Raw genomic sequence first — 26581 nt, 5'->3', positions numbered from 1 at the left:
ATTTATTTTTGTTTCCCATAATCCTATTGAAATTGGTTACACTGATTTTCCAGTATGAATATTTTTGGGAAATACTAGTATTCATCAATACGTTACTAAATTATGCTGCAAAGAAATTGTACCTATAATTTTACAGTGGTTTAGAGAAATGTTTTTTTTCTGCTTTAATTTTTTTACGAACATTTTATTTTGAAAACAAAGAATCATCAATCTTGCTTTCAAGCTTCTGCAAATATTTGCCTCAAATCAGAGAGCACTCTGGCAGCATTATAATAGCCTCATATTGCTAAACTTTGAAACGTGTGTACACATTTTAATACTGGAACCACTGTCAGTAATGCAGTCAGAGCTTACAACATTAATTAGAGCGCTCACCCTAATAATAAAGGCTTTCAATTAATGAACCATGAATACAAGTTTGAACAGCATTAGCATATGGACAAAAATATGACCTTAACTGCAGACAGTGCCCTTCCCTGATCCATAATATGCTACTGCAAACTGGCAGCCAAAGGTTTTGTGCTGCAGGGGGTTGAGCCTACTTGTCCCAAGGACAAAATACACATGAAATCGTGTTGCCCATGACCCCAAACAATATGTCCTGGGCGTCGGGCTATAGGAATTCTACAATCCTGGGTATTCACATACCATTTGATGTGCAAAAGAGGGGGATTTATATGGCTCCAATGACTTCATGGCCGGAGTCAACGACGCCATCCCCAGCACGCAGAGGTACTACTGAAAAGAAAAATGTCCTGATCCAGACTGGCGCCTGGGGAGAATCCAAAAGTTAATAAATCTGCGGCTAGACTGTGTCTCTACCAGATATTATGTTAATGAAAGTAATTAACTTTACATCAGGCCCAGCAAAGCTCGTCCAGGCATAGGGGGCTGAGGACGCTGTCTTGATCCTGGAAAGGGGGTAGTGTACTCCCCGTCAGCTCCCTGGCTGCGAGGCAAGGCAGGCAGGGCCCCCAACGGAGCAGGGTGTGATGCCTCCGCACTAGCCCACGCCTCTCTAGCGGCCACGGCTCAGCTGGTGGGAATGAAGTTCTCTGATGCCACAGCAACGCTGCAGACACCAGTAGCGGTAAGTGGAGAGCACCAGGGTCCAGATGCGGGCCAGGATCCTGAAGGATTTGCAGTGAGCGTATAGATCCCAGAGTAAGCTGCGGCCGCCATGTTCGCCAGTCAAGCCACACCCCCAGGGTTCCTTCTTTTAAACCCAAATATGCTACAGCTCCAATTCTCTTCCTTTTTAAACTTGAGACATGTACACTCTGAGCAGATTTTAGCCCAGATGTGTAAAATCAAGCACTCTCTGGGAGAGGGGCCAAGATTTCCATCGCTCAAGACTACGTTAGAGACACTAACATGATGGAACGGCTTCCTAGTGCTGTGGAAGAGACTGCTCAAAAACTCGATTCAAGGGTTCTTTGTTTTTCCTTCCCAATTTAATATTACCAGGGCTCGAAAAATCCACTCACCCGCTCGTATTTGCACGTCAGATTTAATTAGGGCAAGCTATTTTTAGGTCCTACTCGCCTTTTCTGGCAAGTAGGAAAATAAACTGACTTTTGACCTCTGTCTCTGAAAGTAGCGGAAATGTGACAAGAGAGCAAGATTTAAAGGCATCTTTATTGCTCACAAATTAATGAGCAATAAAAACGTCTCTAGATCTTGTTAACTTGTCACATTTACTTGCTTTCACAGACAGAGTTCAAGTGCATTTCAGTTAGGTCGAGTAGATTTTGGAGGTTACTAGACCTGCAGGTCTAGTAAATGTAAATCAATGCGAGCATTTGTAAAGCGCACAGCTACCTGTGACGGAGGTGTCCCGTCGCTGGGGGCCGCCGGGAAGATTAAGCAAGCTATTGCCCAGAGTCACATGGTGCTGGGCTAACCTGCCACCAGAGCGGGGGATCAAACCGTGAACCCTAAGATCCGGAGTCAGGCACCCTGGCCGCTGCGCCACACCTCTTCTATTAAAAATTGATTTTTCGACCCCTCATTATTATGGAAGCTAAAATTTACGGTAAAGTCATGGCTTCTGGTCTGGAATTGGTTATTACAAAAATCCTTCAAACTTCACAACCTGGCTTTACTAAAGGTATACTAGCCGGCGACAACATACATACCTTCTGTCACATAATTGCGGGGCCTTGTCTACTTGACCAGCAATGGCAATAGCCCTGGATGCTGAGAAGGCATTCGACAAAGTTACTTGGTTCTTCCTGAAAACATCTCTACACTGGCGTGACCCGGGTGACTCGTAAATTAAAAATGGCCATGTCACTGTATGCCGATTGTTGTGCATGCATTAAAATTAATGGTTCCCTTTCGTCCCCTTTTTCACCACAAAGTACACATCAAGGATGTCCATTGTCTCCTCTGTTATTTCTTACTGCTATAGATCCTCTTATCACCTTCTCAGTGATTCAACAGAGATTAAAGGTTGTTCCTTTTGGAACAACTGCTTCAATACCACAGCTTATGCTGAAGATGTTCTGATCTCCTTGGAAGAGGATCATCTAGTGTTTCCGGCAATTATGGATATCGTCCAAACGTATTAGTCTTTCTCTGGATACTCTTTGCATAAAGACAAAATGGACATCCTCTTGCCTCAACCCTCATCGCATTACTTGCCATGGACCTCCTAGATCTCCTAACTATTGCAGTTAAAGTCATTCTACTGAACTGGAAATCATTACACCTAATTTCCTTCCACAACTGGTGAACCTTTGGAGCTCTCTTTTTAGGTCGAGGCATGCTGTTTGTAGAATAGGGGCTTCATGCACCTCCCATCTTTTCCGTTGGCTGCTTTTCCTGCCCTTCATAATGTCTGCTTTTGTTTGGTCAGTATTCTTCATAATTCCCGCCTTTTGGTCTTTCCGACCCTCCCATGAGACGGCCCCTGTTACATGGGAGCTTACTTTTTAATTTCGGTTCCTTTGGACACACTCTTTTTATTGTTTACCTAAGCACGTGTATTAGCACGGCACCCTCATGTTTCCCACAGCATTTGCATTTTGTTAAAATGTGGGCTTTTGTTTGTGTACCCGCGTTCACCCGATCCTGCATGCATTATACTGTGCTGCATGGCTAAATACTAAATGTGGGCTTCTATTTGTGTATGTGTGTTCACCCAATCCTGTGCACATAAAAATGTACTGCATGGTTAAATACTTATTTTCCACTCACACGAGCACTTCCAGCATGGCATGTCACGCTTTTTAGGCTCTTGTGGTGCCCGTTTCACGAGTGCCGCACTTTAACTACTTGTTAAAACTCTGACAACTTAGAAGGGCACCCAAGGGGGGGGGGGTCCTCTTGCATGCGCCTATTCTAGCCCCATTGTGATTCGGGCGGTGGCACCTCCACTAAGCTTCTGGCAATTCACTGGAGTTGGGCTGCAATCTGATAATAAATGAAGTTAGGAACTCCCAAGCCTCTCTTGGCAACTTTTTTTTGAGTATGCAACCCTGTGTCTCCCCGTATAAAGAGTCATATTTACTAGAGTAATATACAGGTAGTTTATATGAAAAATTAGCTAAGAAATATATATCAATCTTGGTAACATCACCGTCTTTGTGAGTGCCACTCTCCCCATCAACACCATCAGTAGTTTTGACCAAAATCCCATATGACTGCAGAGTACTGTAGTTAATTACTCCACCAACGTTAGCTTCCATCAGATCTTTAGCATCATGAAATATTCATACACCCATATATTTGAAAAAGCAGGTCTGATAGAGCAGACACACATTTGTTGGCAGCTCAACCTCCTCTGTCATGCCTGACTGATAGGGAACATATTTTACTCGCAGGTGTCATAGGACCCAAATCCCACAAGTATGAGTACTGGCAAAGGTCAATCACACAAGTTTACATTGCTGATCCCTCAAACTCATCCTCCCTATCCGAGTCATCATGCCATGCTCAATACTGCTCTACGCATTTACCCCCAGTTATGTTAGGGTTTCTTCAGGCTTTCCCTGAATTCATAGGCCTGCTGCTCAAGCATTGCTGCAGCAATCCATTCTCACTTAATGACTGCCAATTTTAACACATTTTAGATACAACAACGTATCTGGGGAAAAATTCACCATCACTGCAGATATAAACCATAAACAACCCAACGAAGAGGCATTAGTGAAGTGGGCCACTGACACATGGAAGGAGTAGAAGAGGTACTGGAATGATTGCAACATGATCAAGTTACCGTTAAAACGGAGTTTCAGGTTAAGGAATAATTGGAAAACATTATCAATGCACTAGAATTTGGAGGTGAAAAAAAGTCCAACCCGAAGGTCTGCTAGCTAAAAACATACTTGTACTTCATGGGCTAGATAAGCACAATGTGTGGAGTTGGCAATATTGCATTTTAAGTCAAGAAGTTGCCCGTAGCAAATATGCAGGCTACCTAATTCTTAAGGAACATGGTGCTAAATGTCACTCAGTGAGGCAACGTGTCAGTGTGGATGTAACGAATGAAGAATGAGGTAAGCAGAACTGAAGACTGTTGGCAGAACCGCCATAATAATGACATGTTCAGTATGCCTTGCCAGAGACTAATCGCACAGTGCTTTGCACAAGCGGAGGGTCTACCCACATCGTCCGTCTCTCACAAACACTGTTCTCTATCGTATGCACATTGCTGCCTATAAGAATTTTATAATGACCTAAGCTCCTGATGACTTTCCTAGGCTGGCCATCTCCATGTTTTTAGAACATTTACCTCTACTCCTTGCACTGATTCGCTCCAAAATATACTGTCAGACTCCATCAGGCCAGCCTCCAAGCAAGATAACTATTTCTATGCATTCTTATGTAGCTGACTGTTCGATACTTCGGCCTGTGCCTCGCGAAATTTGCACACTGCTTTTAACACTTTTGCACAAAGCTGGTCTCATTGTATGCATTGTTTCCTGGTTCACACTTTCAATGTAGTTCAGCTAACCCTTTTGTCCACCCCTTCAGACCTGTTCTCCATAGGGTCTGTGTTATGTGTCTTGTGTGCCTAAGGCCTACTGCTCTAACCCGATCCACAACGGTCCACCTCGCTGTGCTCTATTTGTTTTCTACTTACTAGGAAAGCAAGACCTATCTGAATCGCCTCCATTGGTACTTTGTGGAGTTTTTTGTTATACGGTTTTATCTGAATGCTGTACATTCCTATGCTTTTTTACTATTCCATTCAATCAATCAGTATTTGTTAAGCAAGACCACTCACCCGTGAGGGTCTCAAGGTGCCTTGGGGGGAGGTGAACCTGCAGGTTTGCACAGGTTTTTAATACCCATACAATTTGACTAGGACTATGTATGTGTTTGGCAGTTTCTGTTTCAACATTATTTACCGTGCTCCTTGCATCTTTTTAACAGTTGATACATGTCTGTAAGACTTCTAAAATAACAATGATCTCCCTTCTCTTTCAGAACATCGTGGCATTTGAAAGGCAAGCCTTTGCAGACGTAAACGAAATGTAGGAGAATTTGCTAATTACTGTGGAAAATCAGGTTTCTGCACGATTTGGCGTTGTAGTAAATACCTCAAGCATCTGTGCAAACATATCTCTGACTGTTCATTACGTTTTGGATAGTTCCTAGATACTACGATTCACTAGAATAATCAAATATGAAACATTTTTAAATGCCCATTCATACTTACTGTAAAACCCACAGGTTTAACAGAAAAAAAATGTATGCAAAAGTGAAAAAAGAACATAATTTATTGACTTATAGGACCGTTCTGCCTTTCATTTCATCAACAATGGATAATGTGTACAGTATTCCGTTTATACAATCATGCACACTATGATAAAACGAGTTTCAAATAAATGGCTCAATACATTGTATTAAGAGGTTTGTTTTATGTTTGTGTAAAGACTGGACAATGTACTTATATTCTTCTTCTTGGTTTCACTGGATGGTCTTCTTTTTGGTTTACCTCTGTATTCTGAACGGCCATAGATGAAACCTATTAAAAAAAAATGCAAAATATACTAAATGTCCGCAAGTGTTTTGCAAACATATACACTGACATCTTTTTCTTCCACACGTTCATATTGGAAAGAGGAATCTCTGAATTTGCTGTGATTCTACAAATTATTATATATATATATATATATATATATATATATATATATATATATACACACACACACACATACACACACACATTTTTTCTAACAGGCTTTGCTGCAACAATGGTCCTGGAGTCTACATTCCGAAGAGTTTAATGAAATTCAGTCAAAATATGGATTGGTTGTATTAACCCACATTTTACTGTCATTCTTGTTTTCTGGTAAGCAGGAAAATTAGATTGTTTTGCTTTTCACATTATAACTAGCATTTGTGAATTGAACTATCCCCAGGTATTGTGGTGAAATTGGACAGACTTCACCACTGAGAGTATTACAATTCCATTCGACTTCATAAACTATTTTTTTTGTGATTGTTCTTCCTGAATGCTGGCTTCTGATTCGTTATTAGGCTTGTTAGTCCCTCCTTAGTGCCACCTTGTCTTCATTTTTAACCTCCCATGAAGACTGGTCCTTTAATTCGGTCGTTACACGGTACGTCTTCTTTAGTCTGTAAGCACTATTTTCTTTCATTAGTTTCTCTTACTGCAAGAGGGTCTCTTGTGTGCAGTTGTGACCACCTGCTTGTTTATTTAACTTATAGCAATCAGGGAGCTCTTCAGGGGCCACGGGAGACAGAATGGGGCAACTCAGCAATGCCTTCAGGCATTTGGAAAGCAATAGCTCTCGCATTTAGGAGAGTTTAAGCTATTGGCATTATAAATGACAAAGCCTTTTATTTAGGTTTTAAAAATCAAAACATAAATAAAAGGCATTGTCATTTACAATGCCAATATCTCAAACCCACATAAATACAAGACCTATTGCATTGCAGATGCGTGTCTAAAAATAGTATCAAAAAACGGTTTGCTGTGCTAAGATCACTCTTTACCCAGTTTTCAGAGACAGGCAGAGTGGGACATTTTTTTCTTTACCACCGTTTATGCACTTTCCTAAGAGATGATCATTATTGCCTATATTTACACTTACCACCTACTTGTCGGTTTGGAGGAAAGAGGTGGTGAACCCCGGAAACTATGCATTTCTAAAAACTAGACACAATTCTGGATTCTACAAGGTGTCATTTGTGCAAATAGCTCCAAGTTTAACTAAAGAAATAGTGTAAGTAAGCACAAAAAAGAGAGAAATAGTTGACAAGATTTACGTCTTTGTACTACATAAATTGAATTTTACAAAAGCAGTAGATCATTGCGAGTTAGACTTTTACAGTGGCAGAGACACATAGTTTTTAGGTCTCGCCTGTCGATGCGCATGCGCATCGAGCTTGCGAGACTATGGGGGCTTAACCACTCTTTAACTAACTTGCAAGGAATCGTGGCGATTCCTTGCAGTGCCCGTGACTTTTAAGCTCAATGCGCATGCGCATTGAGCTTAAAAGCGCGTGCACATCTCACAGCCTCCCCCAGCTCCGCCCCCTCCTCCCCTGCCCGCCATGTCGCATTTCTCCTCCCCCACCCCTTCTCTCTCGTCCAGCCGTCGTGTTTATTTATTGTTTTACCCGCTCCGCCCCCTCCCCTGCCCGCCGTGTCGCATTTCTCCTCCCCCCTCCCCTTCTCTCTCTGCCCTCCGTCTTGTTTATTTATTTTTTTACCCGCTCCGCCCCCTCCCCTGCCCGCCGTGTCGCATTTCTCCTCAACCCTCCCCTTCTCTCTCTTCCCTCCGTCTTGTTTTTTTTTTTTCCCGCTCCGCCCCCTCCCCTGCCCGCCGTGTCGCATCGTCATGGCAGTTTTGAAAGTAGGGGCAGAAGAGCGCCACATATCAAAAGTCTGCGGCTTCGTCCAAGCATGGTATTTTTCCCTTTTCATAAACCTGTTTTCATTAGGCTGCCTAATGCTTACTTTTGGGATAGATCCTTTGTGTCCTTGTTCGAGGGACTTACAGTTGGATCTTACAAATATTTCTGCCATGCATGAGATTATCTGTTTGAGAAAATCGCCGAAGCGCCCTCGAGCCAGGCACACCAATGGCCTGGAGAGCGTTCACCCTCGTAGTGCACACAGCCAGCGAGAGAGACAGGCCTCACTCCGTGGCTAACGTAGCAGACACACATGCACGCCGCCCCCTCCCCTGCCCGCCGTGTCGCATTTCTCCTCAACCCTCCCCTTCTCTCTCTTCCCTACGTCTTGTTTTTTTTTTCCCGCTCCGCCCCCTCCCCTGCCCGCCGTGTCGCATTTCTCCTCAACCCTCCCCTTCTCTCTCTTCCCTCCGTTTTTTTTTTTCCCCGCTCCGCCCCCTGTTGGTGATTGCCTGCTGTGTTGTAGTCTTCTACTGATGACATCATGGGCCTATTTTTATTTGTTTTTGCATTAAAATGTTGCTTTTGTTTTCACTCATGCTCACGCTCTACCCTGGTCCTTTCGTTCTGCCCTTTCTATTCCCTTCTCAGCAGCACCGAATGGCTGCCTTCGGAATCACTTGAAAGCCTCCTCCCAGTACACCATTACTTCAAACTGCTATCCAGACTTTAAACATAGCTGCTCAGGTGCTGGCAAAATCAATCACGTCACTGGCTGAACATTGGTGAATGATTGTCCTTGCCAATGCTGGTTTACCCTCCCTCTTTTCTGCCTCCTTCCTGGTCCCTTTCCCTTCCTGTATCCTATCCTCATTCTCTCTTCTACTACTCGTTCCTTCTTTCTTGCCTCTATCTTGCTATCAAAAGCCTTTTTCATTGCTGTCTCTTGCCTTTTATATTTTTCTTTTGTCCCATTCCCTCCTCTTTTGCCTAGCATCTTTGGTCTGAACTATTTTTAGGTCTCGTGTAGTGAATGCAGCGCAGCTGCTTCGCTAAGCGAGACTATTGCTGTGGCTTAGTAATCTCCCTGTGCCACCCTCGATGCCACTCCCACCACACTGCTTGTTGCTCTTTAATGCTCGATCCAGGCTCATTTGTACGGTTACTTTAAGAGGCTAAATGGGAGCGTCGAGCTGCGTTAACCTGTGCCTCTCTGCGCTGCCTTCTCTGTAAATCTGTTGAAACACTGAGCGGTGGAATGCGTACATTTCTCTTCCATGTGGCAACACGATTATGTGATGCAACTAGTTTTAAGTGCATGGGCGCTGCGCTTTGTTTCATCCCGGCACCCGCCTTCAAGTTAGGAAAAAAAACTATTCCGAGCGGGGGCTCCAGGTCACGGACCTTATTCAGTGTGAATACTTTAGCTGCACTTTATTTTCAGCTTAATATGACATTTTGGTCCGTATGTGCGGCTTAACTACCTACATGTTTTTTAATCACATTGACATTTAACATTTCTCCCGTTTGGTGCCCTCCCTCTTAACACCAAAATCAACACTCCTCCCACCCCCATGTCCGGGTTAAGTGGAGTGCCCTTCGTCATCGGCCGCTCGGGCTCAACCTCTCCCGGATCACCTCTATAGCCGCAGGGGCCACGGTGATCAGCCCACCTCTCCTCCTCCCCTGCAGCAGCTGATCTACCACTGCAGTTCACACTGCTCTGCAGGTAAAGCCCTTTAATGCCTTTGTGCATTTAGAGGGGACTCATTGGTTATGCAGCATTTTCCATAGTTGGGAAAACCAGCCTGAATGCTGTCCTTTTGACCACCAAAAACCCACCCAATCACAACGATTTAAGGAAGCTGTTAAAAACGTTGTTTGCGCTTTGAAGGTGCTCTCCAGCATGTTCAAGAACTATGGAATTCATAAAAATTATAATCTTTTCCTTTGCAATTCTGTGCAGCAAATCGGAACATAAAAGTCCTCTACACCATTTTGGGAGCCAGCTGAAAACCATTAAAAGTGCAGGAGCTTCCGTAACTTGGCAGTCTGCTACGCCTTCTGCGGTTGTTTGCTGTGCGCTGTTCTACTGGGATGTCCTAAACCTTATTATTAACACAAGAAGGATCACTTCTGACATTTGATTGGTTATTGAACTTCACATTACTCCTTCAGTACGGCTGTTGGATAGATTTTTAGGTCTCACCTATCCCATTCCACAACCCCCTCGCCCTCACACCCCCTCACAACCCTTTCACCCTCACACCCCCTAACTCACCCACCTCACCCTCACACACCCTCACTCACACTCACCCTCACACCCCCTCACCCTTACACACCCCCTCACCCTTACACACCCCCTCACCCTTACACACCCCTCACCCTTACACACCCCCTCACCCTCACACACCCCCCTCACCCTCACACACACCCTCACACATCCTCACCCTCACACACCTTCACTCACCCTCATCCTCAACCCTGCACCCTCACACCCCCTCTCACACACCCTCATCCTCACACACCCTCACACTCTCTCACACCCACACTCACACTCACCCTCACACCCTCACCCTTGCACCCCTTCACTCTCACACACACACACCCTCACTCACCCTCACACCCTCACACACACTCTCACAACCCCTCACCCTTACACACCCCTCACCCTTACACACCCCCTCACCCTCACACACACCCTCACCCTCACACACCCCCTCACACACACCCTCACCCTCACACACCCTCACCCTCACACACCCTCACTCACCCTCATCCTCAACCCCGCACCCTCACACCCCCTCTCACACACCCTCACCCTCACACACTCTCACACCCCTTCACCCTCACACACTCACACACCCTCACTCACCCTCACCCTCACACCCCCTCACCCCCCTCACTCACACTCACCCCCTCACTCACCCTCACACCCCCTCACTCACCCTCAAACCCCCTCACTCCCTCACCCTCACACCCCCTCAACCACAGCATCACTCAGCGCAACCACAGCATCACTCAGCGCAACCACAGCATCACTCAGCGCAACCACAGCATCACTCAGCGCAACCACAGCATCACTCAGCGCAACCACAGCATCACTCAGCGCAACCACAGCATCACTCCGCACCACCACAGCATCACTGGTTCAAATATGTTCTTTCAATGTTTCAAGCTGTTTTAAAGCTTTCAAACTTTATTACAAATCACAAAAAAGATGTTAATATTTCACTTCTGTTCTTGGATTTTCGTCACAATAAAAAAACACTGAACATAATCTTCACAAAAGTTATTTACAAAAGTTTAAGCTATTGACATTACAAATTAAATAAATTATTTAAGTATTAATTATTTAAAAAAATTAAAATCCATTGTTATTTGTAATATCAATACATCTAAGTCACGTAAATACAAAACATGTTGCATTACAAATGCTATAGGTGTCACATTTGCGAAAGTTATAACTATTGGTATAGTAAATGACAAAGCTATTAATTTAGCTATTTTAAAAAACAACACATAAATAAAAAAAATGTCATTTATAAGACCAATAGCTCAAACTTTCCTAATGCGAGACTTATTGCATTTCCAATGCTTGTTGTTGGTTGTCCATGACATTACACCTACAATACCAAGAGCCATCAATCGAACTGCAGCTTAAAATGATTTCATTGTGTTCCGACAATGTATCACTTTATGAAGAAAAATTTAGCAAATAAAACATGGGAATAAAAAAAGCAGCACAAGTTCTACATACACCCAATAACCTGAGCATAGGGATATAAGTTATTCATACCATGCCTAATTCTGGACCTTGGACACTGGCTTACAAGTGGAAGGCTTAGATAGATAAATTCGACGAACAAAGCAAAGTCCAAGTAAAACGCACCTCCACTGTAGAAGTGAAGGTAGTCCTGGTGGAGGCCTGGCTGGATCCCGAATGTTGGGGATCCAGTCGGGGAGAACATTTGAGGGGGAAAAAAGTTTGTCCCTTCCTACCTGTCCTGGCTGTTGAAGGTACCAGTACTGTACTTCTTCCACCCCTTGCTGGTCTCAAAGACAAAAAGACTTGTCTCCATTGATCTGATAAAACCACACTATGTGGCTGATTTTTAACAGTAAGCCATGCTTCCTCTCGCTACCGTACAGGAAGTTCAGACGGTGGCTTTAATAACTGAAGAAGCATCGTCTCTCCAACGAGAGACAACAATCAACAACAACAAAGTATGTTTTCTACTTGTTACAACTATGACAACTGTAGAGTCAACTAGTAGGGAACAGATCTCAATTCGGAAACCTGACAAGAACACGGTCTACATATTTGTACCACAGATTGAGTCATCTCCCAGTTCTATAGAACCTGCTGAGCAGCCAAAATTAGATCCGATGGACTCTGGCTTCTTCATCGACTTAAATGACTTCTCATCGGATTCAACTGATCCACAACCACTGCCTCTTCCTTTCAGGCTGAAAATGTGTGTTTTCTATCTTTGGCTGAAAAGCAAATATTTTGCTTCTCCATGGATACATCTTTGGATTACAATTGCATTACTTTTCCTAGTCCTTTGAATTGGTTTTGTGACACACTTTCTCCTGCTTCTGAATGAACAATTCCTCCTAGAACGCTCTGTGGTACAACTGGTAAACTTGGTTCTTAAACCAAGAACGAAAAGACCTTTTCCTGGTGAACATTACAGCTGTTCCAGTTCCCGAGGGGGTTCGCTAGGATAAGGTTCCATATCATGCGTATGGCCCCACTGAGCTTTTACAAATTCCATATTTGTTCAAAATTTCTTTGAACTATGTCATTACCCCTAGTACTGTTCCAACAATTGGGAAACTGACACAGTGCATGAACTGCTAGTAGATCTAGAGCATTCAACTGTGTTTTCCTTTGATGAATTGAATGACTGTACATTAGGTATGACAGCATGTTCTGTTTTCAACATTTTCTGCATAAAGTAAGTATTCTACATGCTGTTTATAATTACACTCAATGGGAACATTGCTCTACTCCACCATGGGTAGTTCAAAAACATTTGCACAGGCATTTGCTTATCTTTCTAGTTATGATACATCTGACCATGCCTCATATTTTTTGATAGGCTTGCACCATCACCTGCAAAGGAAAATATGATAACTGACACTATACTGATATATTCCGCTTCTGGTCTTTCCCAGCTGGCTGTACAGGGTTTCGACTTTTGTTGGAGGGAAACTATAGATGTAAAGTCTATTTGGGGGACAAAAGACTGGAAGGTTCAGGGAACGGAGGCTTTGTGTAGAGCACGCTTCATACCACAACACTGATTGTACTGAACAAAACTGTGCAACAAACAACATGTCTTGGAATAGCCAAGATGAAAGATTTGAACAAACCATGGATTCCCACATTTGCACATTTTGAAAGCTGGTAACAATTAAACACTACAGTGAGGATACATTAGATACCATGCTGCATAATGGCACATACAATTAATCTGAAACCAATTGGAAGGGATGGTTAGTTTGCCCACTAGGCCCGAACAGATGTCAGGTACGCTTCCACGACAATACTGAGGGTTTTAAAACAAGTAGGCCTGATATGAGGTACGTGCAGTCTGAACGCTCGAGGGTGGTGACAATTTACAGTGTTGAGAAGTTGTGCCTTTACTTGCTAAAAACCTCAACAGTGTCTCAGGTGAAACAATACTTGTCCCTTTTTAGGTTTTGCCTAGCCAATGCTTACGAAGTAAGCATTCGCTAGAAAAAACTTAATGATGTGTGTGTGTGAGGACTGGACCGTCCCCACTCGCTCATTGGCTAGCTCCATAAATGGAGGCTAGCCATTGAGTGACGGGCCTGTCCGTCAATGCCAGACCAGATTCGGGGGCGTTCCCGAGAATTTTGGGCTTTTGGCGACGTCACGCTACGTCAGCCAAAAGCCCTCGGGAACGCCCCCGAATCTGGTAAAGCACTAATGGCACCGCGAGCGCTCTGCCGCCTCCTACTACGGTGCAAACGCTGCCTCCCTGATTGCCGCCGCTGCCTGGGGCCGAGAATAACTTTAGGACCTCGCCGGGGCCGCGGAGAGCAAGAACGAAGGAGCTGCCCTCCCATTGGATGAGGCGGTCGAGCCCCCTCAGTGCCGCTGCGCTAGGAGTGATTCTCGCTGGAGCCGCTCTGCGATTGGCCGCAGCTTCGCCACCATCGGAGGCTCGCCCTGAGAGCGGCGCATCCATTGCCTACAGCCTCGAAGAAGGACCTTATTTAAAGAATTTGGACACAATTGCTTTGTAATTGGCTTCTTTATTGTGATGCTTTGATTACATTGTTGGCCTGCTTCTGCATCCGCTTCCTCTTGAAATAGTGTTGCATACAATGTGACTTGCTTCCCTCACCACTGTATTACCTAATAGCTAGCTATATGGCCCGGCAGTGTTCAAAATGTGATTGCTCAAGATGTGACAGAACTTTTTCAGCAGTTCCATCTATGGCCGCGGAGAGCAAGAACGAAGGAGCTGCCCTCCCATTGGCTGAGGCGGTCGAGCCCCCTCAGTGCCGCCGCGCTAGGAGTGGTTCTCGAGCCGCCGCGTCATTGCTGGAGCCGCGCTGCGATTGGCCGCAGCTTCGCCACCATCGGAGGCTCGCCCTGAGAGCGGCGCATCATTGGGCTACAGCCTCGAAGAAGGACCTTATTTAAAGAATTTGGCATAACTGTTTCAGCAGTTCCATCTATTAACTAAGCTTGCAATCGACTTTACATTACCTCTGATATTAAACTGCATTTGTGCTGTCTCATACTTGGCGTGATGACTGGGGGGATGGAGAAGTGGTAGCGTGTTTGTTTTGGTATCTAACGTTCATGATAACGGCCAAAATAAGAAAAAAACACATCTACTTGGTACATATTAATCTAAAAAAACAAATTGTAGTCTCCTCCAATAGCATCAAAGGATAAAACAGTGTGAGTAAACAAAAATACACTCCAACTTTCTCTTGAGTCTATTTCTGTTTTTTTTTAATACTTTGGGGTGGGGGTTGTAAGGGAGGTGGGGATGCAGGAAGGCAAGGGGGGCATAGGAGCTCAATCATTTGTTATGTTTTTGGCCTGCTTGCCAGTAAAGGTAAAAGTAGCATGTGAAGAATCCTCTGACTAGTGTGCATATATTTGTCCTCCCTTTATATATGCTAACTGCATCATGCGTGCATCGGCAATGTGGCTTTTTAGCAGAATACAAGTGATTAGGACCAGGTTTCCCCAACAAAACAACTTGGCGATACAGCTTTAGTGACAAAGGATGATTATCTGTCTCATTGGTGAAAGAGCTAGGCAAAAGAGGCTAGTCTCTTTCAGAATTGTCAAGCGGGACTGAAATTCCATTGTTGGTACTGCCTGCAGAGGCTCATACCTGTTTCGAATGGATTAGTTGGTCTTAGGGTAGAGTCTGGTATGTACTTTTGTGTAGAATTCGTTGAAATGAACAAAACTGATAAACAGAAGCAAGTGACTTTTAAGTTGTAATAGCAAAGTAAACTATGATGCACAATTATTCTCCATGTGTCGATTACGGGCCAAAGAAGTAGTGCGAATTTCTGTTGGACATGTGTCACAAGTCTTTGACTGCTCGTTGCTCTTCACAGATCAACCCCCCCCCCCCTCCCTCCCCCAACCCCAACTGTAAATCTTTGTAGTGCCAGTCGTGGTGGGGTTAGCAAAATATATATTCCATTCATATGAATAAGATTACATTCTCATAAATGGCATTCGAATACAATGTGCTGACTCCCAGTTGGTGTCCCCTGGAGCAGATGATTAGGAGAAATTATTGTTCCCAATAAATCCTAATACTCCAGAGGGCCAATCGAATTTTAAAATGGTAGCATACTGCTTTACAACTATTCAAACTAAAATGCTAAATATGTTTCCTCCATCACTGTTTCCAAGCTACCTTTTTGTTAAGGGCTGATACAGATGCTATGATAAAATATTTAATGATTCATTCAACACATAGTGAAGGCAGTAGGAAATAAAACGTTTCTTCGTCCTATTGATTTGCAGTCTGTTTGCGGAGTGCATACTGCGTGAATCGGAGTGTTAACCTGTTATTTGTGAGTAAAATTTCATGTATGATGTATCGTTTGCCAATTAGGCTCCCGTGGCGCCTGGAGAGCAGCTGGTAGGTAGGGGCAGGTCGGACTATCTCGTTAACGAGTAAACAGAAAGAGTTTGATGGCAGTGCCGAGCAGCAGCGTGAGCCTGGCTGTTATCTGGGAGGCCCTGGCGGAATTGTCTGCCACCTTGTGACAACGTGCAAGGCGGCCGATAATTCCCTGTGGTCTTAGTTAGTGTGACGGGGCCTACCTGGAGAGTTTAACATTTCCGCATCCTACGCAAAGCGCCTCCTCCTTTACTCCATTATCGTCGGCGGGCCTTGCAATCCCACAATTAAAGGTATTGTTTCTGATAGATATTCAGAAGGCACCTGGAAGGACATTCATGAAATGCCGTCCAGAAAACTAAAGAAGAAGCTGAGAGAGTCCCTTCTTAAATTGGGCTGGTCGCTGATTGTGATGCCGTTTATTGCGTATGGCATACATTGCTTTATTGGGGCCATCCATGAACACGCTTTCTGTGTTCTTGCATCTCGGCTGTGTTTAATATCAACTGGAGGGGCCTGTTTTAGTCCTACAGGAATTTAACGGGACGGCCCTAGATTGGTTGTATGTCAGAGTATCGATAACAAAATTATCACCTGACGTAAATATTGTGTTGTAAATATTATTTGCAAAAAACATTGCTCCTTTGAGGTTAGGTTTACCAGTATTAACTCCAGTGAGGCAATTTTTTGGGCGAACAATATTTAGGGTGCCCGTGCTTTGCTCTACAATGCCCGTTCCCGCCCCCCTCCTGCTGCCTCTCCCGCTCTCCGTGTCTCCGGCCCCCGTTCCCGCCCCCCTCCCGCTGGTGCCTGTGCTTTGCTCTACAATGCCCGTTCCCGCCCTCCTCCCGCTCTCCAAATAGGCTTGTTTACATTTTGGCAGTTACATGCAGGTCACCTGATTTCATATTTGTTACGCTTGTGAGGGGCAAATGGATTATTTTACTTCTAGCATGTCAAATGAGAACATCGATCGAGAGTACTACAGTTGCAGGTTTGAGCAGTGGGCCCTGACAGTGACCATGCAATCTAGTGTTAAGGGATCGTCAGTGATTCAGAAAGGCCTCTAAACATGCACTGCATTCTAACCACCACATAAGGGACAAACAATTTGACGACGAACCTGTCTTTCATTGGAAAGATGAATTGTACGAGAAAGGTGTGTGATAAGCTATCTGTTGCATATGTAGTGCGTCACTCCTCGCCTTATCTCGGACGTGGAGCACTCAGCGCTGCGTTTCTCTCCCGGGGCAGGCGCTTGCCACAATCCGAAGGGCCAGGGACAACAAACATGTAGGCAAGGGATTGGCATTGAGGAACATCTGGCAGCGCGGAGGGTTGAGGCCCAGCGACTCCCAAAACAGATAAGGTTCTTGCGGGTACGATCTGGTGAGGTAAAAAGAGGAAGAGCAGGAGGGGGCGAGGCGGAGGGGCTGGCACGGTGTCATGTCAGCAGTCGTCTCTGTCTCCTAACCTTGGAATTCCCTGGAAATGGCACGACTTTCTTGCCCAAAGAAGTGTGTGTGTGTGTGTGTGTGGGGGGGGGGGACGGGGTGGGAGGTTCTTGTTTCTAAATAGAGGCCAAGGATTGAATGGTCTGGATACACTCATATTTGCCCCTCGTGCTCATAACTTGGAGGCAACTAGGGCAAACCCAGCGCGCAGGAAGAGTGCCTGTACCAAGACTGAATAAAAAAAAAAGAAGGCGGGGTGGGGGTGTTCGTCTCTTTCCCCATCCCATAAACACCTCCAAAGCAGGATCCGCAGGACACTGGAAATGTCCGCCCCCATAGACCGTAAAGACTACGAACGTCTGTCGGGGACCTATGGGTGGTTCTTCTCGAGGCCCTGTGACTGTCTGCAAGAAGCCCCCTGTCTAATACTATTGTTAAATGATGTCCAGACGAGTTGTCAAACTTCAATGCTGCTGGTGACACCGCCGGTTTGTGTGCGCCTACACGTCTGTGTGAGCTCCTATTTGCCCCTCGTTCTCATAACTTGGAGGCAACTAGGGCAAACCCAGCGCGCAGGAAGAGTGCGTGTACCAAGACTGAATAAAAAAAAAAAGAAGTCGGGGTGGGGTGTTCGTCTCTTTCCCCATCCCATAAACACCTCCAAAGCAGGATCCGCAGGACACTGGAAATGTCCGCCCCCATAGACCGTAAAGACTACGAACGTCTGTCGGGGACCTATGGGTGGTTCTTCTCGAGGCCCTGTGACTGTCTGCAAGAAGCCCCCTGTCTAATACTATTGTTAAATGATGTCCAGACGAGTTGTCAAACTTCAATGCTGCTGGTGACACCGCCGGTTTGTGTGCGCCTACACGTCTGTGTGAGCTCCTGCTCGGTGACTGCTCGTGTATGACCATGTCCATGTGTGTCTGTTGGGACTGCTCTGACTATCTTCGTTGATGGGAACAGGAAGCGTAAGGGATTTATCCCCTACCCCCCTAGATTTTGGAGTGGAGGGGACACGGGGGAGAAGTTTAGGTCGACAGAAAAACTGCGCACTTCCACTGTTGACATCCGCATGGGATGACGGCCCTGCTGCTTTCGACCTGCTGACCGGCCTAAGGCTTCAGCCAGGGTCGGATTTATTCTCTGGGGCCCGAGGACAAATTCCCGAGGTCAGATGTAGGTGTTGTTTGTCAGGTCTGGGGCAGGGTCCCCATTTAGCATATTGTCATTCTCCATAGAATGCGTCTCCTTCTATCCTGGGCCAAGGGCCCAGCATGGAGGACTCTGCCCTGCTTCTGTGTAGGAGTTGATTTCAAGAGAAGGGGAGAGGCACTAGGACACTATTTACCACTCAAAAAGGTGGAAGGTCCAGTAACAGCTTAGTGTCCGTACAGAGTACTGAAGAGGCAAGCCACAAAGGGGGGTTGCTGTACTGTTCCTAAAGGGAAGAGAGAAAGGAAAGTTCTTGCTGGCGTGACCAAGGTAGGGGAAAGGGACAGGGTACTATTAATACCCTAGGGCATCCATTATGTTGGATATATTTGCCTCACACACCCCGAAGAGTGTCATGCTTCATCATCGGCGGCTGCTCCTCGTCAGGGAGGCGGTGCAACCCCCGACGGGCACACCTCAGAGAGGGGCTCTTTGGCGGAGATCTTTTTTCCAACTGCCTTTAGGTGAAGTGGGGGTGTGTGGGCAGGGAGGTGTGTACCTATGGTAAGGTGGCTAAAATGTAACAGGGGGTACCGGAATGGACTTTATTCTGGGGGTCCCCTAGCTACGGTTAAAAAGTGAAGCTAGTTCCCTAGGGGTCAACCTGTTATGTTATGTTGCCCTAGAAGATACTAGTGGTGCATGTGGTCAACATGTTTCTCGCTATTGGTATATTTACCGCGATTCTTCAGGACCAAAAAGTGAGGACAACACCATGCTAATGTCATATGTGTTGTAGAATTACCTTAGTGGATCCTCCTATGCCTATGTCTAATGTACATATCCTAGAGGCCACATGAGTGTTCGGCCCCTAGGGAACTAGCTTCACTTTTTAACCGTAGCTAGGGGACCCCCAGAATAAGGTCCATTGGTAAAGGCAGTTGGAAAAAAGATCTCCGCCAAAGAGCCCCTCTCTGAGGTGTGCCCGTCGGGGGTTGCACCGCCTCCCCGACGAGGAGCAGCCGCCGATGATGAAGCATGACACTCTTCGGGGTGTGTGAGGCAAATATATCCAACATAATGGATGCCCTAGGGTATTAATAGTACCCTGTCCCTTTCCCCTACCTTGGTCACGCCAGCAAGAACTTTCCTTTCTCTCTTCCCTTTAGGAACAGTACAGCAACCCCCCTTTGTGGCTTGCCTCTTCAGTACTCTGTGTAGGAGTTCACATCCTCCTGGCAAAGGGAGGTGCTGGGGGCTATTGGAGTTCCTCTTTGATAAGGTGATGCATCTTTTTCATGCAACTCACCTCAAATACAGACATACATGGAAAAGCAAACCTGCTCCATACCTGAAGCGTGCTGTTTTGAGAAGTAGCAGAGTGGGAACGATTCGATATCATTTACAAAAGCTTTGCTCTAGAGAGCAGAAGGAGATGAGGTTCTTTGTTATTGGCAAGAGATGCTCTTTGAAGAGTTAACTTTACAGCGCAGCTTTGCTTGCTGATACCTGTGTTGGGCTAAATATTCCTATTGTAGCTTAATGACCATTTCCTCTTGATGACAATTTTTTCCTGTATTAGTCCTGTTTCATGTCACGACTAGCACTAGATTCTTTTTTTTTTTTTCCTTAAATTTTGTTAGTCTTTTTTATGAATAACGCATAGTTGGGTACATGAATAAAAAATATTATTCATACATATTAACTGTAATGTATTTACATTTTTAAGTGGATCAAAAGTTAATTTCAAAACATCGTTTAGTTTTAAACACATCTACACCTTGACATCAGTTATGTTTGTATTTATGTTTTAGAACTTCTGTGGTGAGAACCAAGCTAACAAGTGATTGAATGGTGTAAATAGCCCAGTACTCACATAAAACCCTCTTTAGTTTGATGGCCCGTGTGTGGGGGGGCTCGCACTGTGTGGGGGGGGGCTCTGTGTGGGTGTGTGTTGGGGGGGCTCTCTGTAGGTGTTTGTGGGAGTCATTTGCGAAAGATAAAGCTATTGGCATTGCAAATGACAATGCCATTTATTTATGTAAAAAAAAAAACATATAAAAATAATGTCAAGAGCATTGCCAATAGCTCAAACTTTAACAAAGGCAAAACCATTGCATTGTAAATGCTTGTTATCTGATGACCTGGATCTAGTGGGGGTTCTGCCTCCGTGGGTTGGCAAGATAGAAGTAAACCACTCAATTGGTCATCCCAGGGAGGGGCAGAAAAACTGTCTTGTCCCTGTGTTACAGCAGGCACCCTAATACTAGGACAGGCACCCATTCCTTAGAAAGAAAGTTTTCAATAGGCTTTCTCCAAACTCTGGGGCAAGGTGACTTATTTGGGATAAAGCCTCTAATCTGCGCCCCATAACAAAAGGACTGTCTTAGACCCAATGGCGGCACCCTCACCCATCAAATTCCTTTTTAGGTGTCTAAAGTCTAAGTCATTAGCTGTCTGCAGGCAGCCTTTTTGTTAGAGTTCGCTTTTGGCCAGCCCCTTGCTTCTGACAGAATTGCCTAGATTATCTCAATAGTCGGCTCTTGATTCAATGGATTTAATCCCAGTTTTTGTTTGTCCCACTCAGAAGCATTTTGGTCTTAGAGAGTTCTGATTAGAAGCGATGTGTCCTTTCACTGCATACTTAAGGGGGGTAGATTTTATTTGGCAATTTAGCACTTGATGGGGTGCATGTGCTTAATTGCTCCTCTCATGCTTTTCCATTGCCTAAGATATCTTTTACCCTCCCCAATTTCTTTGCTCCCTGATGCATTCTGTCCTATTCATAATGTGCTGCTGGACTGCTCGCCTCCTTTTATAAGCTTCATGCAAACTTGTTTTCACTTTTTTTAATATTTAAAATTTTCTATCCTAAAATTACTACCTGCCATGTTATATTTGTGAATTAAAAATAGCCAACTTGTGTGCACCTCTTGGAATGAGTTTTTGTAAATTGAAAGCATGCTGCAAGATTTCCAGTCATGCATCTTGATATAAGTTTGTGCATTTCATTTTCAAAAAAGCTTTGGCAAAACCAATATCTCCTTTTACAGTTGAGTCCTTCGTTGCCAATGGTTGTTTAAATTATTTTCTCAGGTGTCTGGTGTGCTTTCTGCCCCATTCGACCAACAGATTGTTGGTACACCCAAAATCAGCACCACATGAAGGCAGAAACACTGTTTTTGGTTCAGAGGTGGGCGAGCAGCCCGATACCAGGACAGGCTCCCTCTAAACCCATTTCTCTTTTCTCACAGGAGTCGAGTGGGCTTTCTGTCCCCGTAGGGTAAACTCTACAGTCTGCCTTTTGAAATCCCAGAAAGACTGTGTGGGTCCCTGTGGTTGGAGGATTGTAGTCTGGTATCAAGATGAGTAATCAGTAGTGTCTACTAATGCTTTCTGCCATCCTGGGTTGGCAGACCTTGTAGACTACTGGGTGGAGTGGTACAACCTGAAGCCCCTACGGGCCAACCCCTAATCCCATTCATAATGCAAAAAAAAATCCCTGGTGTCTAAACTCCCCAATCTGCTTCCCACACAGAAAGACTGTATGGGGCCAAGTTGAGGGTGTGGAGGGAGGCAGCCTAATGCCAATACAGGCTGCCGCGCCCCACCTGTTTTCCTCCCCAGACAAGTAGTCCTTGCTGTCTAGAGGTGCTTTCTACCCACCAATATGGGGTTGGTGTAAACAACCCAATATGCATGCCATGGGAGGGGCAGGTAGGCTGTTGGGCCTTTGGTGGAGGGGAGTATTTTGCCATGCCTGTAAGGAAGTTCACCCCTTACAAAAATCTATTGTGTCTAGTGGGTAGTTCCCTGCTTGGGGAACACCCTTTTGCAGTGATACCCAAGCAGAAATCCACCTGGAAATGCTACGATTTGAAAGGGGAGGACCTCACCTTCCCAATGGAACCGCTCTCACCCAAATCAGTGTTCGGGCTGATCTGTACCTTGAACACTGATAAAACTGAAAGAAGGCAGAGATTCAAACTCCAGCTCCTTTCAATTTTACAGTTGAAGTCAGCACGCCATGTGCACTGATCATCAAAAAAGATCCCCAGACTGCAGGTAAATCTCTTCCCTTGCAGCCCAAGTGGAGAGCCGCACAGTGAAATCCCTCTGGTGTGGGTACCACAGGGATTCCAAGCCTTCGGTGCTTGGTTGTGACATGCCCACCACAGCGTTTGATAGAAAGTGCTGCAGACTTTTGAAGGTTTTGTCTAAGGCATCCAACAGGTGAAACCATGTTACTACAAATGACAAACTTAGCTGATGTAATTCGCCATGATGAATTAATTACTTTAGCTTAGCAGCCGTGGTACTTAAATCTAATATCGTCACACATAAAATTGACATAATGCATAAGGACCTTTCAGAGGGCCACTCAATTAGTATACCTAAAATGAATACTAGGAAACAAAATTAGAGAGATTTTATGGTAATACTGAAAGCTCCCATTGGGCTTTACGGTTCGCGCTTTACTACAGCCAGAAAGAATCCAAATGAAGCAAAGGAGAAGGTAGGCGGTCACCCTAGAAAACAACCCATGAAGATGATCCGACAGTAAATCAAACAATGCTACCAATATCACATGTGCTTGATTCACATCATCCTGGGTGAAAGACAGCTTCCTCTCTATGAACAGATAACAGAATCATGAGTGAGCTCGTGATGGGAGAGAGTGAACTTATTTCACTACCCTTTGGATAATACTTCGGCATTGGCACCACTGAATCCACCCCTCTAAAGGCCAGGAACCTGGGAATTCTCTTTGAATTCTCTTTTACTCAGAACTGTTTTTCACTCCACAATGCAGCGGTCAAAAGGTTAAACCTTCAACTTTCCCCAGTCAGTGAAATCCTCCCACTACTCTACACTGGTCACAATAATTGGAGTCCTCATCAAGTCTCAAGTAGGCTACCGCAACATCATCTACACATGCCTCCCGGTAACATTCATTGCCTGATAGACTGCAAAGCCAGAATATGCCTTAACATTTGTATACGTACCACCATTTAGCTTACTCCGATACCTGTTGAGGTCAAATCAAGTTCACGGTTATCTGCACTTTTCACAAAGGGTTCTTGGAAAATGATACCAAGCACATTCAGAAACTTGCTCCAGGTTACGTCTTGGCTAGAAGCCTCTACTCATCAGCAGCCACCTTGATTCATTAAATCGGATAAAACATGGCATAGCATCCCTATATGTGCAAGGCCCAAGAAGGTAGGATGCCATTCATTCGACATGAGAACAGTCACTCTTTTCCCACCCTATCTTCGACAACGGCTGGCAGGGATGAAGGGCTACCAAGTGTAGATGGATATTTCAGGAGGACCCAACGATGAGCCAAAGACAGCAATTACTGTGATGGGAACCAGGGCCCCTAAAATTATCATGGTGCAATGAGAACCGCCTTCGCTTCCTCATTTTCAATAAGACCTGGAAGAACAAGGGAATGCATACATATGCATGTGGTATTTGTGTAGCACCCAACCTAAAGTTAGAGAGAGTGTATTGTATTCCAGAGTCAAATACAAAGAGGAGGGAAAGCTAGTTTCTGAGAGTGGAAGTGGACTCTTCATCTTGAAATCTTCGGCTCTATCCTAATTGAGGAAGGGTTTTGGCAGAACTGAAAGATACAGGGGCACGGTTCCCGATCCTGGGCTAAATGGAGAAAGTCTATTGTCATTTTTTTTGTACCTGGTGCCCTGCCTCCAGTTAGGCCAAAATACACCACAGGCGAGGGGCTTCTCAACTTAATAGGAAGAGATGCAGGTAATGATAGCTATGTCGTAGTAGATGGAGCTGTTTTTGCAGAAGATGTTGTGGGTTAGCATGGGGAAACAGAGTTCCATCAGGGTGGCAATTTTTTTTTATGTAAACATATTTTATTGCATTTAGTGCAGCATTCAACAAGAAATGGGCATCCAATTACAGGTACATCAACCTTATAATGTAAGACAAATTGAAAAAGCAATGCAGGCATACCACTCATACATGTGCAATGAGTAATTGTGAGAAGCTGGCTTAGTATATGGTGCACACTTATGTAAGTGGGCACCCTGCACTAATCCAGACAACCCTTATGGTGATTTTAGTGGTCCTAGACAACTTTGGAAAGCTCTCCAAACGGGTAGCTGTGGAGAGCAGGCTTAGTCCAGGAGGGTAAAGCAACTTGTTTTACCAGAACATAATCTTATAGGTATAGATTAAGTGAAAAAGTATTTATTATAAGCCACTCACTAACACATACAGATATTTCCGAGCCTGAGATATAAACAATGCACCCAATACTTCTCAATAGAAACAGGTAAGTAGCACGAATACACAGTGGTCACCAGGGGGAGACCAAACCATATACTAAAATAGTGGTATGCGAACCACAACTCGAGTCAAGACTATACCCAGAAGACGTAGAAGTGCCGGGGAACCACCCAAAGTAAGTAACCAGGAACTCCACGGAGGCTGTGTGCAGACTTGTAACACAACTGCACGCTCAATACTAGTCAATTGGTAAGTCGCGGTTGCAATATTTAAAGACTGGCCTTTCCCAGTGGACCCTGAAGAAACCCTGTGGAAAACAGAAGGTTGGAGAGCCTAGGAACGCTAGGAACCATGATACCTACACCAGGGAAGCTGGTGCATAGGTGTGAAGTGGGGTCGCAAACCGCTGTCAAACTTAATGGAGGACTTCAGGAAGATGCTGCTGCTGGAGAAGGTGAAAGTGTCCTATCTTACCCAACAGTGGATTCAGAATAAGAAGTACCTGCAAGCAAAGGGGACATAGTCTATGTCACTCAGGAGTGACCAGGAGGCACGAAATACGAATGCCCACCTATGTAGAGTGTTGCAGGAGAGCTGATGGTGACCTTGGAGCTGCAGCTATGAGGACCAGGCGACACGGTGGAAGACCAGGAGCCGTTCTCGAGATGTCCCACACCGGATATAGAGAGTTGAGGGGTCGTTATCTGTTGGGAGCACCAACAAGCCATGTCTACTGCAAACAACGTGGAAAGCGAAGAAGGTGCAGTGTTGGGACCATCAAGGTCCTGGTGACTCGCCACAAGCAGGGAAGTCAGGGCAGGCCCGAGCAATCAGGGGCGCCCGCAGACATCAAAGAAGACTCTCAGGAGGACCCAACTACCTCTCTGCCGTCGGAGCTGCTGGCATCGCATCTTGATGTCACCGCGGTAGTTGTTGCATCGAGCAATAGTGAAAACCGAAAATGGCTGTAATTCACCATTAGGACATGTCTCACACACACCAGGGCTTATCCTACCTTATAGTTACAATGCACCCTGCCCTTGGGCCTACCATAGGGGTGACTGATATGAAGAAAAGGAAAGGTTTAGGGACTGGCAAGTGGGTGCACTTGCCCAGTCAGCATGACAGTAACAGACTGCACGCAGGCTCTGCAATGGCAGACCTTAGACACATTTTACAAGGCTGCTTCTGTGGGTGGCACAACCAGTGCTACAGGCCCACCAGCAGCATTTGGATTAACACGCCCTGGGCATACTCAGTGCACTAGACTAGGGTCCGACAAGTAAACCAAATAACCAAACATGGAACCACTGATTAATACCCCAATTTACAATAGGGAGCAGTTGCACTGTGGCACTGGATAGCAGTGGCACAGTGCCCAGAGCATCTAACACCAGAAAAAACACACGAGGCAACAGCAAAAAATGGCAGGGAGACCCAGGCCAATGGTGCCGGGTATAACAGTACTGCAACGTATATTGCAAGTTGGAGACTAATAATGCAGGCATTTGAATTGCAGGTTCCGGTTGTTGCATAAACTGATGGGGTGTATCCTGTTGCGGGTAATAATGGTGTTCATCGTCATCCTCTTGACATTTAAGATGGAGATCCAAAGGGCTGTGTGCCACTCCAAACATTCCTCCATCCTCTGAATATTCCTCATCATTGTCCTCATAATCAAATAGGTCCTCTGGAGGACCAGGCAACACTTTGGTGGGTGAAGTTTGT

At 45.2% G+C, this 26581-nt stretch overlaps 2 protein-coding genes across 2 annotated transcripts in view; one reads left to right on the top strand and one right to left on the bottom strand.

Moving 5' to 3' along the window:
• The window catches only part of CLXN (calaxin), a 230889-nt gene extending 225034 nt beyond the window's left edge, over window positions 1-5855 (top strand). Inside the window, exon 6 of the mRNA XM_086941867.1 lies at window positions 5437-5855. Coding sequence (XP_086797993.1) covers window positions 5437-5487 — 51 coding nt within the window. The 3' untranslated portion in view covers window positions 5488-5855. The remainder of the gene's footprint in view (window positions 1-5436) is intronic.
• RBM48 (RNA binding motif protein 48) overlaps window positions 5712-26581 on the bottom strand; it is a 106177-nt gene continuing 85307 nt past the window's right edge. Inside the window, exon 5 of the mRNA XM_086941866.1 lies at window positions 5712-5977. Within this exon, the coding sequence (XP_086797992.1) occupies window positions 5900-5977 (78 nt within the window). The 3' untranslated portion in view covers window positions 5712-5899. The remainder of the gene's footprint in view (window positions 5978-26581) is intronic.

This window comes from Lissotriton vulgaris, chromosome 10, assembly GCF_964263255.1.
Source record: "Lissotriton vulgaris chromosome 10, aLisVul1.2, whole genome shotgun sequence".
In the NCBI taxonomy this organism is placed as follows: domain Eukaryota; kingdom Metazoa; phylum Chordata; class Amphibia; order Caudata; family Salamandridae; genus Lissotriton; species Lissotriton vulgaris.
Note: the sequence above shows the minus strand (reverse complement) of the source record. Positions and strands in the feature narration are given on the sequence as shown.